At 41.0% G+C, this 14,434-nt stretch overlaps 2 protein-coding genes across 2 annotated transcripts in view; one reads left to right on the top strand and one right to left on the bottom strand.

Moving 5' to 3' along the window:
- The window catches only part of LOC148363352 (tetraspanin-33-like), a 44,004-nt gene extending 35,424 nt beyond the window's left edge, over window positions 1-8,580 (top strand). The window contains exons 6-7 of the mRNA XM_088341114.1: window positions 6,738-6,899; window positions 8,512-8,580. Coding sequence (XP_088197240.1) covers window positions 6,738-6,899; window positions 8,512-8,580 — 231 coding nt within the window. The remainder of the gene's footprint in view (window positions 1-6,737; window positions 6,900-8,511) is intronic.
- Window positions 8,581-9,056: 476 nt separating this feature from the next.
- The window catches only part of ttc38 (tetratricopeptide repeat domain 38), a 43,082-nt gene continuing 37,704 nt past the window's right edge, over window positions 9,057-14,434 (bottom strand). The window contains exons 12-14 of the mRNA XM_088341015.1: window positions 11,494-11,653; window positions 11,082-11,155; window positions 9,057-9,701 (exon numbers count right to left, since the gene is read on the bottom strand). Of these exons, the coding sequence (XP_088197141.1) occupies window positions 9,614-9,701; window positions 11,082-11,155; window positions 11,494-11,653 (322 nt within the window). The 3' untranslated portion in view covers window positions 9,057-9,613. The remainder of the gene's footprint in view (window positions 9,702-11,081; window positions 11,156-11,493; window positions 11,654-14,434) is intronic.

Below are 14,434 nucleotides of genomic sequence, written 5' to 3'. Positions count from 1 at the left end.
AGTCCACAAAACACATGTAGACCGGACAGGCAAACTCCCATGCACCCTCAAAGACCCTGCAGAGTGTATAGAGCTGGTCCAGTGTTCCACAGCCAGGACAAAAACCACACTGTTCCTCCTGAATCCGAGATTTGACTTCCTGGCGGACCCTCCTCTCCAGTACCCCTGAATAGACCTTACCAGGGAGGCTGAGAAGTGTGATTCCCCTGTAGTTGGAACACACTCTCCGGTCCCCCTTCTTAAAGACTGGAACCACCACCCCAGTCTGCCAGTCCAGAGGCACTGTCCCCGATGTCCATGCGATGTTGTAAAGGCGCGTCAACCATGACATGCCCACAGCATCCAGTGCCTTAATGAAGTCCGGGCGGATCTCATCGACCCCCGGGGCCCTACCATCGAGGAGTTTTTTTGACCACCTCGGTGACTTCAACCCCAGTGATACGAGAGCCCAACCCAGAGTCCTCAGGCTCTGCTTCCCCAGAGGAAGACGTGCCGGTGGGATTGAGGAGGTCTTCGAAGTACTCCGCCCACCGATTCACAACGTCCCGGGTCGAGGTCAGCAGCGCCCCATTGGCACTATACACAGTGTCGATGGCACACCGCTTCCCCCCCTAAGACGCTGGATGGTGGACCAGAATTTCCTCGAAGCCGTTCGGAAGTCTGCTTCCATGGCCTCGCCAAACTCCTCCCATGCCCGAGTTTTTGCCTCGGCAACCGCCGAAGCCGCATTCCGCTTTGCCAGCTGATACCTGCCAGCTGCTTCCAGAGTACCACAGGCCAGGAAGGCCCGATAAGACTCCTTCTTCAGGTTGACGGCATCCCTCACCGGCGGTGACCACCAACGGGTCTGTGGGTTGCTGCCGCGGCAGGCACCGACTATCTTACGGCCAAAGCTCCGATCAGCCGCCTCGACAATGGAGGCGAGGAACGTGGTCCACTCGGACTCAATGTCCCCCGCCTCCCTCGGGACATGGGCAAAGTTCTGCCCCAGGTGTGAATTGAAACTTCTTCTGACAGTAGATTCTGCCAGCCGTTCCCAACAGACCCTCACAACATGCTTGGGTCTGCCGGGTCGGGCCGGCATCTTCCCCCACCATCAAAGCCAACTCACCACCAGGTGGTGATCAGTTGACAGCTCCGCCCCTCTCTTCACCCGAGTGTCCAGAACATGCGGCTGCAGGTCCGACGAAACGACGACAAAGTCGATCATCGAACTACGGCCTAGGGTGTCCTACATTGTAGGAAAATAAATGAATAAATAACCTTGCGCAGCAAAATGTACATGAAACATAAGTTTAAAGTCTGATGGGGTGGGTGGAACAGGCAACAAGTGATTACATCAGGTAGGTTAACCATTCTGGCAGCAGATGAGGGTTAAAATCCAGCTACCGGCTTTGCAGAGTTTGCATGTTCTTATCGTGCCTGCATATGTTTCCTCGGGGCACTCCGTTTTTCTCCTACATTCCAAAGAACATGCATGTTCATCAATGTTGGGAATTCGGCAGTTATAAATAACGCCGTCAATTAACAGCGGTTTTTTTTTTCTTTTCTTTTTTTTCTCATTAACGGGGTAATCTAACAATTTTTTCCGCCGTTACTGTTACAGTTAAAAGCGGTGCGGTTTTGTGCATGCCTTTAAGTATTTTTTTGTGTGTTTTTACTTAGGTTTTAAGTGTTTACGTAAGTTTTGTGCATGCTTACATATGTTTTTTTGCATGTTTATGTACATGCTGATTGTTATTTTATGTTATCGATTTTTGTTGTACTTCAGGTGTGGGATAAATCCGTCGGGGTGCAATAAAAATTACATGGATCTCCCTGTTCTCTATTCAACTCCCGCATACTGCTCAGTAAAATTCAAATTCTTTGTTATACAATTTTTTTATTTTTTTTTTAAGTAATTGAAATATCTTCCCTGTTAACAATTAACTTTTACTAAAGTAATTCAGTTACTTTTTGGAAGAAATAGGAACTATAGCTTATTACTTTTTTTAACGTAACATGGCATACATCACATAGTCCAGTTTGACAGATAAGCTTCATATTTTTTAAATGGTTTGAAAAATCTCCTTCCTGAAGTTTATTCAGGGAAGGACAAGACTATGAAATGAAATGAAATGATCTGCATTTCTAAAGCGCTTTTCAAGTCAATGACTTCCCAAAGCGCTTCACAATGTGCTCCACATTTCCCAATAGCGGCCTTGCAGCCATGTAAGGCGCTAACCTGCTTATTGGGGGTATTAGGGGTTCAGTGTCTTACACAAGGACACTTCGACATGTAACACGGACAAGCCGGGATTCGAACTGGGATCCCTTGATTCCAAGACGAGCGCTCTACCTCTTGAGCTACTGCCGCCCAAGATAAAAGACTGGTTTATGTTTTTTGCATTTCTTTAGTGTCCTATGTAAATATGTATATTCGTGAGGTGTCTGTTGTATGAAAATACACAGAAGAGCTAAATGTAGGACACAAATATTGAAGGAGTCGTAGAGGTAGGATGAAATAAGCCTTCTTCCTATTCTTTCTCGGACATGGTACATCGATATTGGCTTTGTTTTTTGACTCGTTTTGTTTTTCTCAATTTGTCAAAACCAAAAAGACAAGGATTATTAGATCATTTGAGTGTGATTGGCTGTGAATTGATTACAGAGTGCAAAGTTTGAATTAACATAATGGACATTCTTTTTTTGTTCAAAGAAGAACTTTGGTCTGAATGAGGCTGTGTTTTGCACATATTGTGGACGTACTCTTAAGTACGATCTCCCAGACTAGACCTGGTAATTCTTGGCCAGTTTTCTGCTCCCATATTGTTTTAATCTTGGTCGATGAGGTCCCGGTCAGGTCACGTATATGCAGGGTTGCGTAGGGTTACTTTAACTTGATTACTTTAAATTACTTTTGGATTACTCCAATACCAAATATACTAATAAAAGACAAAATAAACTAAATATGAATACAATTACTAAATTTTGTGCAGGCTTGGGGAGTAACGGAACACATGGAACGGCAAAAATGATGTTGGCAAGCTGTTTGGATTTATTTTCATTTTGTTTCTGTCGCATTTTATGTTAGTTTTGCCGGAGATCAAAGCCAGGAGAGAAAGCTTACCACGTGTTGTGAGTCATAATTGTATTCATATTTAGTTTTTTTGGTCTTATATGACCATAAATAATTGACAGGTTCCTCCAAGTGAAGGAAGAGGGTCAAGTACTTGTCCAATGCAGTCTTTGCTGGAAAAGGTGGGAAAACTGTTCATATTACGGGCGAAGCTGCAGATCTGGAGGAATCTGAAGAGGTTATTGTGAGGTATGTTGAAATTGGCCATTGGTTGCTTCAAAGTTGCCAAGACATTATCTATAAAAAAAAAAAATCCTTAAGCCTGCAGATGGCCCAGACCAGAATGAGAAGACGTTGTCATCTATGGATGTTTGAAATCTAGTTGTTGATGCTATTGGTGCAGAGCAGGGGTCAGGAATTGATGTATCTTTTAACAGGTACATGAGGCTCTGAGATAAAATCATACTCACGCAAATTTTATCTATTCTGTCGTGCGCTGAGTTGTCTTTTTAATTTTTATTTTATTTTTTGTGTCTATTTCTTGATAAACAAACACACTCAGGCTTCCACCAAAGATTACATTTAATTTAACATTATTATTATATAAAATGTAAATATGTTCTCATGCATGATGACACATATTTGCCTTCCTAGATGAGTAGTGAAAAAAGGTGCACAGGGCTTGTGCGCCATTGCTGACTGGTCATTTCAGTTTTAACAAAAAAAGAAATGTTGCAAATATAATGACATGTATATTTATCCATTATCTCCACTGTGTGCCAGGCAGTCGCAGGGCACACAGGGACAGACAATTAGCTCACTCATTCACACCTATGGACAATTTGGACCGGCCAATTAACCTGAAATGCATGTTTTTGGAATGTGGGAGGAAACCCACGCAAGCACGGGGAGAACAAGCAAACTCCATACAGAAGTATTGTTTGGTTCAAACTTCGTTCCCATTGTCCATTTGTCTGTTAGAGATTTAACAAAAATAGTCAAATTACTAAAAGTTAAATATAAAATTTAGTGCTTAAAAACGAAACGATCTGCATTTATATTTTCAAGTCAGTGAAGACTTCCCAAAGCGCTTTACAATGTGCTTCACATTTCCCAATAGTGGCTGTGCAGCCATGTAAAGCGCTAACCTGCTTATTGGGGGTATTAGGGGCTCAGTGTCTTACCCGAGGACACTTCGACATGTAACATAGAGGAGCCGGGATTCGAACTGCGATCTCTTGATCCCAAGACGAGCACTCTACTTCCTGAGCTACCAACCTTCTCAATGTTTCCTCAGAATCAGCCACAAGCGCTGTGTCATCTGCAAATAACAACTGACTTACCTGCCACACTGTTCCACTGTTGTCTATCATGTCTACACCTCTGCCAAATACTCTTGCATTCACCTCTCTCACCACGCCATCCATGTACACATTAAACAGCCATGGTGACATCACACACCCCTGTCTCACACCAGTCTACACAGGGAACCAATCACTTGTCTCACTCCCTACTCTTACACATGCTCTGCTGTTCATATAAAAACTCTTCACTGCTGCCAACAACTTTCCACCCACTCCATACATCACCATCACTTGCCACAACGAATCTCTATCAACTCTGTCATACGCCTTTTCCAAGTCCATGAAAGCCAAATAAACATCCTTACCTTTTGCAAAATATTTCTCACACACCTGTCGTACTGCAAACACCTGATCCACACATCCTCTTTCTTTCCTGAAACCACTCTGCTCCTCCATCACCACCTCATTCGTTCTTTCTCTCACTCTCTTAATCAAGACTCTTCCATACAGCTTACCCGGACAACAAACTGATACCTCTCGAATTGCTACAATCATACTTATCACCTTTACCCTTATACAATGGCCCTGTGGTGAGGGGTCCTCTCCTTGTGAGAGGTAAGGTAAGAGAATTCTCCCACCATGGTCCGCTGTGTGTCGTAAGAGGCGACTAAAGTGGAGGGAGCGAGGGGACTGGGGATCCTCTCCTCTCTATCTCTACTCCCTAAGAGACAGCAAGGCAAAGAAAGGGGGGCGGGAGACCGAAAGGTCTCGCAAACCCTAGTTATAGGGTCATTAAATGTGAGAGGATGTGGAAGTAAAGCGACTGAGTGGAAGAAAGAGGAGATCGGAAGGATGATGACTAAAAGGAAGGTTGATGTGTTAGCCTTGAGTGAAACAAAGATGAAAGGAAAGGGTGAATTACAGCTTGGAGGTATGTATGGTAGAAGGTCTGGAGTTACGGGTGGACATGCTAGAGAAGGAGTGGCTGTGCTTGTGAGTTAGAAAGCAAAAGAAAAACTGGTTGTGTGGAAAGAGATATCTTCCAGATTGATGTGGGTGAGGTAAAAAGTGGGGTGTAGAAGTATGGATGTTTATAAGTGCATATGGACCTGGTTCAGAAAGAAGCGCTGAGGAGAAAGAGGAGTTCTGGAAGGACTTGTCCGAATATGTGGAAAGTGGTAATACTAGGTGATCTGAATGCTAGAGTGGGTGATGAAACGGTTGAAAATGTGATTGGTAGATATGGAGTACCAGAAAGAAATGAGAGTGGGAAGAAATTGATTGAGTTATGTGTGGAAAATGAGTTGGTGATATTGCAGAAATATAAGATTAAATACCACTACAAGAGTATTATTATACAAAAATAGTACTAGTACATAAATATGAAGACATAAATAATACTTGGAAATACTACAAAATTACTAGTGCAGAAATACTACTAAAAAAACTACAGTAATGCTACAAGAATACAATTAAATGTACTACTATAAAAAGGCTACAAAATACTCCAATGGGAATACTACAACACCTCTGCAGAAATACTACAGAACTAATACAACAATCTGACCACAGAAAAACTGCAAAAAAATACTTTGACAGAAATACTACAACAGGAATATTTTAATTCAAATACTATTGCAGAAATAAAAGATTAAAAATTCTACTGATGTATTACAAAAAAAATCTACTACAGAAAAACTACCAAAATATGACATTAATAGTACTATGGAAATACTATAAAATACTACTACAGAAATACTTTAAATATAAAACTACAGTCATATTACAGAAACACTACATGTATACTAAAGGAAAATCTAAATGCAGGAACACTATTCGGATACTAAAAAATGCAACAAGAGTAATACTGCAAAACTAAAGATTACATTTATTGCTTGAAACAGGAATTAATGTTTTGTTTTAACTTTGGGCATATCCAAACACATTGGATCAATTTAAAAACAAATATAAATTAATATATATGCATGCATATTTAGTCATGAGGACAAACTGAATAGTTCTCCTGAATGAGCCAAATTTTTCAACCCAAGAAGGAAGTTTTTTTTTTTTTAACCCGACTGGCAAATGAGTGAATCACAGCCAGAAGGGATTGAGGCAATGCTGCGACTTGCTGCCCAGGGCGCACAACTGCACCACTGCCTTGCCAGACTTGTTGAGTCTTTTTGCTGAATTTCAAACATTTGTGTGTCATCGTTACCTTTCCCCTTTTTCAATCCCAATTTTCCGCTGTAAACAAATCTGTCATGACAGTTGGCGTTATCGTCAGTGAAGCATAGAACACCCACACTACCGCAATGTTCTGCTTCAATGTTTGTGAGAAGAAATATTTTCTGTCTTTGTCTTCTGGCATGCAGGCTGTCATCAACAGTATGTGCGGCATTGCGGTTCGAACTGCGGACCAGCTGGAGTCAAACAAGTCAATCTATTCTGTAGGCTGTGCGGACAGAGCCGTGTTGTGGATTGAGTCCCATCTGTTTCTGGTGGGAGGCTTGGTGCTGGCTTTGGCCTTGCCTCAGGTAAGAATCAAGTTGCGGTGCGTCAATAGTCCCACACAGTGTTGGCAGGAACGCGTTACCGGTACATAATTACTTTTCTCAGTCACGAGTGTCGTAACGCATTATTAACTCTTTCATTACCATATATCATCAAATCTATTTCTAAAGCACTTTTCAGGCAATAAATTGCTACTCAGAGTGCTGTATAAAAGGTTTCAGTATACACTAAGACAATAAATTACCCTACATTATTCTCACCTAAGAACCCAAAAGACCTCATACACAGACACACACGATGGTTGAAATACAATAAAAACAAAATACATAGTAATAGAATTTAAGTATAATTATGGCAAGGCACAGACTAACCATGCGAGGAAGGTACCCGAGGGAAGGTTATCCACATTGATAGAGATGGCCGCAGATGGCCCCTGGATTTCAGCCTCTCAACCACTCCCTACCAGTGTGGGGCCCCCAAAATGAGGAAACACTGAAATTCAAAAATATAAAAACAACAGCTGGACTAAACATAAAAATGTTAAATAAAAAGTAAACTATGATGAGTAAAATATTAGAAATTAAACACACCCCAAAAAATAATTATTAATCAAAAGCCATACAGTGGAACCTCGGTTTTCGAACGCCTCTCAGTTCGAATAAATCGGGGTTCGACAGAAAATTTCGAGAAATTCTTGCTTCGCTGTTCGGTCAAAAATTCGGAGTTCGAACACCGGTAATGCGTGAGTGCGTACGCTAGAGTGCGATGCTGAGCAGGGTTCGGGTGTAGATTGTGTAGATCGCCCCCGCCCCTCGTGACCAACTGTTATCACGTGCGCACTTGCCTCTTCTTGCTTTCGCTATGCCTCCGAAGAAGGTCGGTGCAAGCAGGACAGGTGAAAAAAGAAGTTGTTCGTACAACTATTGCCTTTAAGAAAGACATAATAGCTAAATATGAAAGAGGTGTGCGAGTTTCCGATCTTGCTAGGGAATACAGCATGCGCCTTCTGCTGACCACCACAAAGGAATCCTATTCATAATTCTTTTATCTTTTTTTTTAAAAAAAATTTACACGTTCGTGTTGGCGTAATCTTTCGTACGGAAGATTACGATAACGCGAACGTACGATGAGCCTGGGTTGGCGTTATGATTCGAGGGTGTTGGAACTGAGCCCAAAATTCAGGGTGTTGGAATGGAGCCCCCTTTCCAATGAAGCGCTAGCCAGTTGTTGTGGAGACCCGGGTGCTAAATGACTTGTAAACGACCTGATTTTTTAATTTTTACACGTTCATGTTAGCGTAATCTTTCGTACGGAAGATTACGATAATGCGAACGTACGATTAGCCTGGGTTAGCTTCATGTTTACGTTAAACATTCATGGTAAACATTCAGGGTGTTGGAACAGATTAAAACGATTTACATTATTTTTAATGGGAAAAATGATTTCGGTGATTGAACAAATCGGTTCTCGAACAGGGTTCTGGAACGGATTATGGTCGAGAACTGAGGTTCCACTGTATTATAAAGTTTGTCTTGACCCTTTTAAAAAAAATCATGGGTCCCTACGGACCTGATCTCCTCAGGCAGACTGTTCCATTGTTGAGGACTGACGTGGCTGAATGCTGTTTGCCCATAGGTCTTGGTCCTCACCCGAGGAACGTTCAACAAACCGCTGCCAGAGGACCCCAGGCACAACACAAGTTGATATAATAAAAGCGATTTAGACAAATAGGATGGCACCTTAAAATTGATCCTGAAATGTACAGGGAGTCGATGCAGCGATTTTAAAACTGGTACAGAGTGAGCCCTTCCCGTTGCCAGCTTGTAATAGCTGCAAGTTGGTAATGTTCTTTTGGGTCAAGACCAAAGAGCATTATAATCTAGACAAGAAGATATTAAAGCATGCATCAGCACCTCAGTTTATGCCTGAGAGAGAAATGGGCGGAAACTGGCTTTATGCCAATTTTAGTTATTCTTTTTATATTTGGAATACAATTGAACTCAGTCGAAAATAACGCCCTGAATTTTTAACACAATCTGAGGGTCTAAAATGTTTTCTTTTTGTAAAAGTTTCTGACTTTCAGGACCAATAAATGAGGTTGAGCTGTAGTAAGTTATATGCTCTCCATGACTTATAATATAAAATGCATTTTCCATTATTCCAAATAAATACAAAAAGACTTATTGTATTACAATTGCTTTATTTTCTGTAAGACAGAAAAAACATTTTTTAATGTTGAACCAGACCCAACAACAAAAACGTTTCAGAATGATAATCAACTGAGGTTTAGTTAATCAGAACATAAGATCTAGCAGAGATTTTTAAGTTTTCTGCAGGCAATTCATCAAAATTCATTCATGTAATAATAAATTTCAATAATGCAATTACCATTGATTACTGGTCTGATTCACCATGAAAATACAAATATGGTCAAATACATTTCTCAGGTTTAACTGGTGACACATTTGCGAAGTTAGAAAATGGTGAAACGTCAGCAAACAGAAATTTGTTGATACCGTAGTCGCCTTTTTTCATTTTAGTTGGGAATTTGTTAACACTATTTAGCATGGTGTGATTCATTAAACACATTTCTCAGGTTTTTATGAGAACATGTTTGCAAAAAGTAATTCTTTTGGTTTTGTTTTTTTAGCATAGGCCTAACCCTGCAAAGATTTGTTCCTAAATACATCTCTCAAAATAAAACACGGGATCATCAGTGTGCATGGTCCTGATGATACTAGTCGTGAAGCACCAGGGCTCTCTGCATCAGACGATCAGTTAGCGGCGAATTCGGCCTGGCCGCGTCACGCTCCACCAAGAGGCATCTGATGGAATAGAGTCAGACTATATCTCAGGGATAGGCAACCCAAAATGTTAAAAGGGCCGAATTGGACCCAAACATATACTCGTCCGCGGGTGCAAAAAAAATTAAAAGCTTTTTAATAAATGCAACGCATGCTGTATGTATCCACATCAGCTATGTTAGCCTACTATCAAAATGACTAGGTTCGATGCAGCGCATCCTCTAGGTCAGGGATCGCCAACCTTTTTCAAGCTGAGAGCTACTTTTTGTTACCAATTCATACATCTGAAAGCAAGCGCTAGGCCACGTCCACCATAGTTACAGTATCCACGCATCACAAGCATATTAAATATGGCGGCCAAAACAAAAACAGCAAGCGACTCTTTCGTCAGTTTTCCTGATAGTTTATTTTTGTCAATGAAGCCCATGAACTGGAACTTTTTTATTTTAATTTTTTAAAATAAATTATGTTATTACTGTACTATTACCTGGTTAATTATCAAAAATAGGGAGTCAGACTTGGTTGACCAACAAAAAAAACCCAAAATAATTGTACTAGGATATCACATTGACCCAGCGCTGGTGAGCTATTTTCAGAATAGGACCGCGGGCACCTCAATTGTCCTGACCCCTGCTCTGGATAATGATGCACCAAATGACAGCTATGTTGTATGATAACGCCAAAAGTTTAACCTCATTACAATATTAATATGTAGTATGTTTCATTGCTTTGACAAACCTTAAAGAAATTTAGTAATAAAATCATCACTTTACACGATTCATTGCAATTGAGTATTTTGGCACTGAATGTCCTTGGATTTGCTAATCGGTTAGGTTGCTTGCCATTTTAACTGCCTTTTCCTTCCCTGTCTAAGTGGAGAGAGGCATGTATCTAATTTTTTGCATTATTTTGCTTTTGCTCTTGATATCTTGATGAATTACTTCTTTATGTAGTCACAATCTGTAAACTGTTTTCCCCGCTTAATTATCTAGTGGGTCGCAACAAAACCCACGTCAGTAGTGTAGTTTGTCGATACAAACCACTTCTTAAAGAGTTTGTGTAAAATTTAGTGCCTCCTAGTGGTACAAAAAACTTTCAGTAAAAATCAATATTGATTTGAAGACTAAGCAAAAGTATTTACAAGCACCTCACCAACAATTCAAGCACTTTTCAATGCTTGAAAACACAACAATAAAATTAAAGCATTTTCAAGAACTTCGATCACCCTTACGAACCATATGTTCCACTTAGACTGAATCCAAATCTGTATGCACGCTCTGTGTCATTATATGACCCCTCCGGTTACGGTTGTGTGCTTCTCAATTATATTATCACTACATTATATCAAAGCATTCACGGAAAAAAAAAAAAATCAGTGTGACTATCCCCACAGTATATTACCTCCCCAGTCTGTGGTGACGTCTGTTTTCAGATTTCAAGGCTGCATGAATGAGCAATTGATTGAAGACATCTCTCTGCAAACAACGCAGGGCAAAGCTATTAGTAAACAACACAAAAAAACATTTTCAAACATACCGGCTCTCTATGCACACTGTCGCGCCTCTGGGAGCCAGTGCATGAAGTCCATCACAAAAGATTCATTATTCATGTATGCGCACTGTGCTCAACATCCCCACACTCTCTACTATAGTATATTCACGGACTAAAACGCTGCAGCTCCCGGGCACGGCATTCATTACCCACAGCAACGAGGATTTGTTTTTACTCGAGAGACAACATTCAACATGATCAAGATGGAGCTAGTTGGAGAAGGTTAGAACTCAAGGATAAATGCCTTTTTGGTGTTTCATACCTGTGCATCGCTGCCCCCTATCTGCACTATATTGTAGCGCAAGGGGTAAAGCAATTCCACAGTTTGGTGGTAGTTTCCTTGGTGGTATTCCATCAATGCTTGGCACATGGGCACACCGATGGGTCCGGCCAGTTTATGTTGCATGTTGTTGCCTGGCGTTCTGCAAACAGGACATAAGTTGCAAATGCTTCACTACATACAGTGATTGCCTAGCGAAAGTATTGGATTTTTTGTTGTCATGTTGTTACATTTCAAGCTTCAAACTTTAAGCTAAAAACTGAAAATATTTTCTAATATATAACAAGTGAGAAACAATCATAAAGTGGAATCAAATTATTTCATTATATTTACAATAAAAAACTGAGAAGTAGCATAAACTTTGACTCGCTGCTAGCTCGGCCAATTGACTACAGAAGTACTCTTGTCCTTCTGAACGATGTTGACCTAAAGCAATAATGTCAAATAAATAGAACATAAAAATACTGCAAACCTATCAAGACCTGGCCACCCTTTAAACTATATAAACAAGGAGAAAACTAATCGGGGAAGCAACTAAGAGACCCATCATCACGTTGGATGACATTCAGGCATACACAGCTGAGGTGGGATATTCTATGCATAAAACAACTATTTGTACTCTTCATAAATCAGCCCTTTCAGGAAAAGTTGCAAGAAAAAAAACTTTTCTGAAAGAACACTAGTTAAAGGCCTGTTTGGCATTTGCAAGAAGCCATATGGGAAATACGGATAAAATGTGGAATGAGGTGCTCTGGTCAGATGAGACCAGAATTGAACATTTTTGGCAATGTAAAGCATTACATTTGGCATAAGAATAACATTGCACATCACCTCGAAAACACCATCCCCATGGCAAACATGGTAATGGCAGCATAGTGCTCTGAGAATGCTTTTCGTCAGCAGGGACTGGGAAGATCATTAGAGTTGATGGGAAGATGGATATAACCTAATACAGGGCCATTCTGGCAGAAAATGTGCAAGACACCTGAGAATGGGGCACTGGTTCACCTTCCAAGAGGACAACAACCCTAAATATAAAGAAAAATCGACAATGGAATGGCTTAAAACCATATAAAGATGTTAAAAGGGCCAGGCCAAAGTCCAGACCTCAATCCTATAGGGCATTTGTGGAAATATCTGAAAAATGCTGTGCACAAACGATTACCATCAAACCTTAAGGAACTTGAGCTGTTATGTAAGGGAGAATGGGCAAATATTTTGTTTCAAGACATGCAAAACTTTTAAGATATTCTCATGAACATTTGTGACCATGATTGCAGAAAAAAGAGGTTGTAAACATTAACTCCAAAAGGACCAATATTTGTGCACCGCCTAATTTTTTATTTTTTGGGAGTTAGAACAATATAAAATGGGTTTTTTTTCGTTTTACAATTATGTCTCACATGTTGTTGATACTTAGAAGAGATTTTGAGTTTTTATCTATAAGTTTGAAGCCTGAAATATTGCAAAATGTTAACAAGCTCTAGTGGCTCGCATCACTTTTTCTTTGGGCTGACGAGATTTTGAGTAATCATTTGAATAGTTACTGATTGATACAGAGTACTGACTAACCCTTTTTTTTAACATTACCTGGCTTGACTTTACACCAATTTAAAAATAATGTGTAATGTAGATAGATAGACAGATACTTTATTCATCCCCATAGGGAAATTCACATTTTCAGCTGTATCCTCAAGTTAAAAAATAAAAGATTAGTAAGATGGCGGCGCCCCTGTTCGGCTGCGGCTACATCGGCTCGCTACAGTTTTTTACACTTCGACCATAAAACCCAGTCTTCGACTCAGTTTTGACGGCGCACAAAGTCAACTCAAACTGCAGATTAATATACGATCGCAGTTTTTTTGCTGGATATGCGATCATCCAGACATCAAGCGCTCGGTGCTACGACCACTCGGGAGTGTTTATTTAGCCACGGACTGCTACGTCAACACGACCCAGCGGACTACAAAGCAGCGAAGCAGAGTGGCGAGAGCGGTGTGACCGGAGGAGGAAGCGAGGTTGTCGGGCCGAGCTAACCGCTAGGCTGAAGGCTAAACCCTTCAAAACGCCTCTCCCATCCATTTTCCTCTCCAACGTTCACTCTCTGGACAATTAACTGGACCATTTACAATTGGAAGTAACATCGAACCGCGAGATGACGAACTGCTGCGCTCAAATTCTGACGAAGACATGGTTAATCTTATCTATCCCGGCTGATGCTCAAGGAAACTGTGCGGGTCACATGTATCGACATTTCTTTCTGTATACACGTGTACACGAATGACAATAAAGTATATCTGAATCTGAATCTGAAAATATAGAATACAAACATACCCAATATAATAGTAGAATAAGCAGCATTAAAATAATGTTCCAAAGAATAGACACTGTAATAAAAACAAAGCAAATTATGCAAATGTATGGTTGGGGTTTAATGTGGGCTTTTGCTCCCCCACGTGGACTTAGAGAGCCTCATGGCATGAGGGAGAAATGATCTCAGTCTGTCCGTGGAACAAGACAGCGACAGCAGTCCGTCGCTGAACCTGCTCTTCTGTCTGGAGATGATGCTGTGTAGTGGATGTAGTGAATTGTCCATGATTGACAGCAGCTTGTTCAGCGCCCGTCTCTCAGCCACAGTTGTTAGGCTGTCCAGCTCTGTGCCCACAACAGAGCCCGCCTTCCTCACCAGTTTATTCAGACGATCGGCATCCTTCTTCTTAATGCTGCCTCCCCAACACACTGCCGCATTGAAGACGGCGCTCACCACAACAGTTTAATAGAACATCTGCAGGAAATTTGACGTCATGCAGGTGTTTAAGGAGTAAGGAGGAGCTGCAGTACTCCGAGGTGAGAACGAGTGGGAGTAGTTAAAAAAGTTGTTGAAGTAAAAAATCCTCCCCACATCTCTTTCCACCGCCGCACC

This window comes from Urocampus carinirostris, chromosome 7, assembly GCF_059441175.1.
Source record: "Urocampus carinirostris isolate Australia breed hairy pipefish chromosome 7, RoL_Ucar_1.0, whole genome shotgun sequence".
NCBI lineage: Eukaryota > Metazoa > Chordata > Actinopteri > Syngnathiformes > Syngnathidae > Urocampus > Urocampus carinirostris.
The sequence above is the reverse complement of the archived record's forward strand: the minus strand, read 5'-3'. Positions and strand labels throughout refer to the sequence as shown.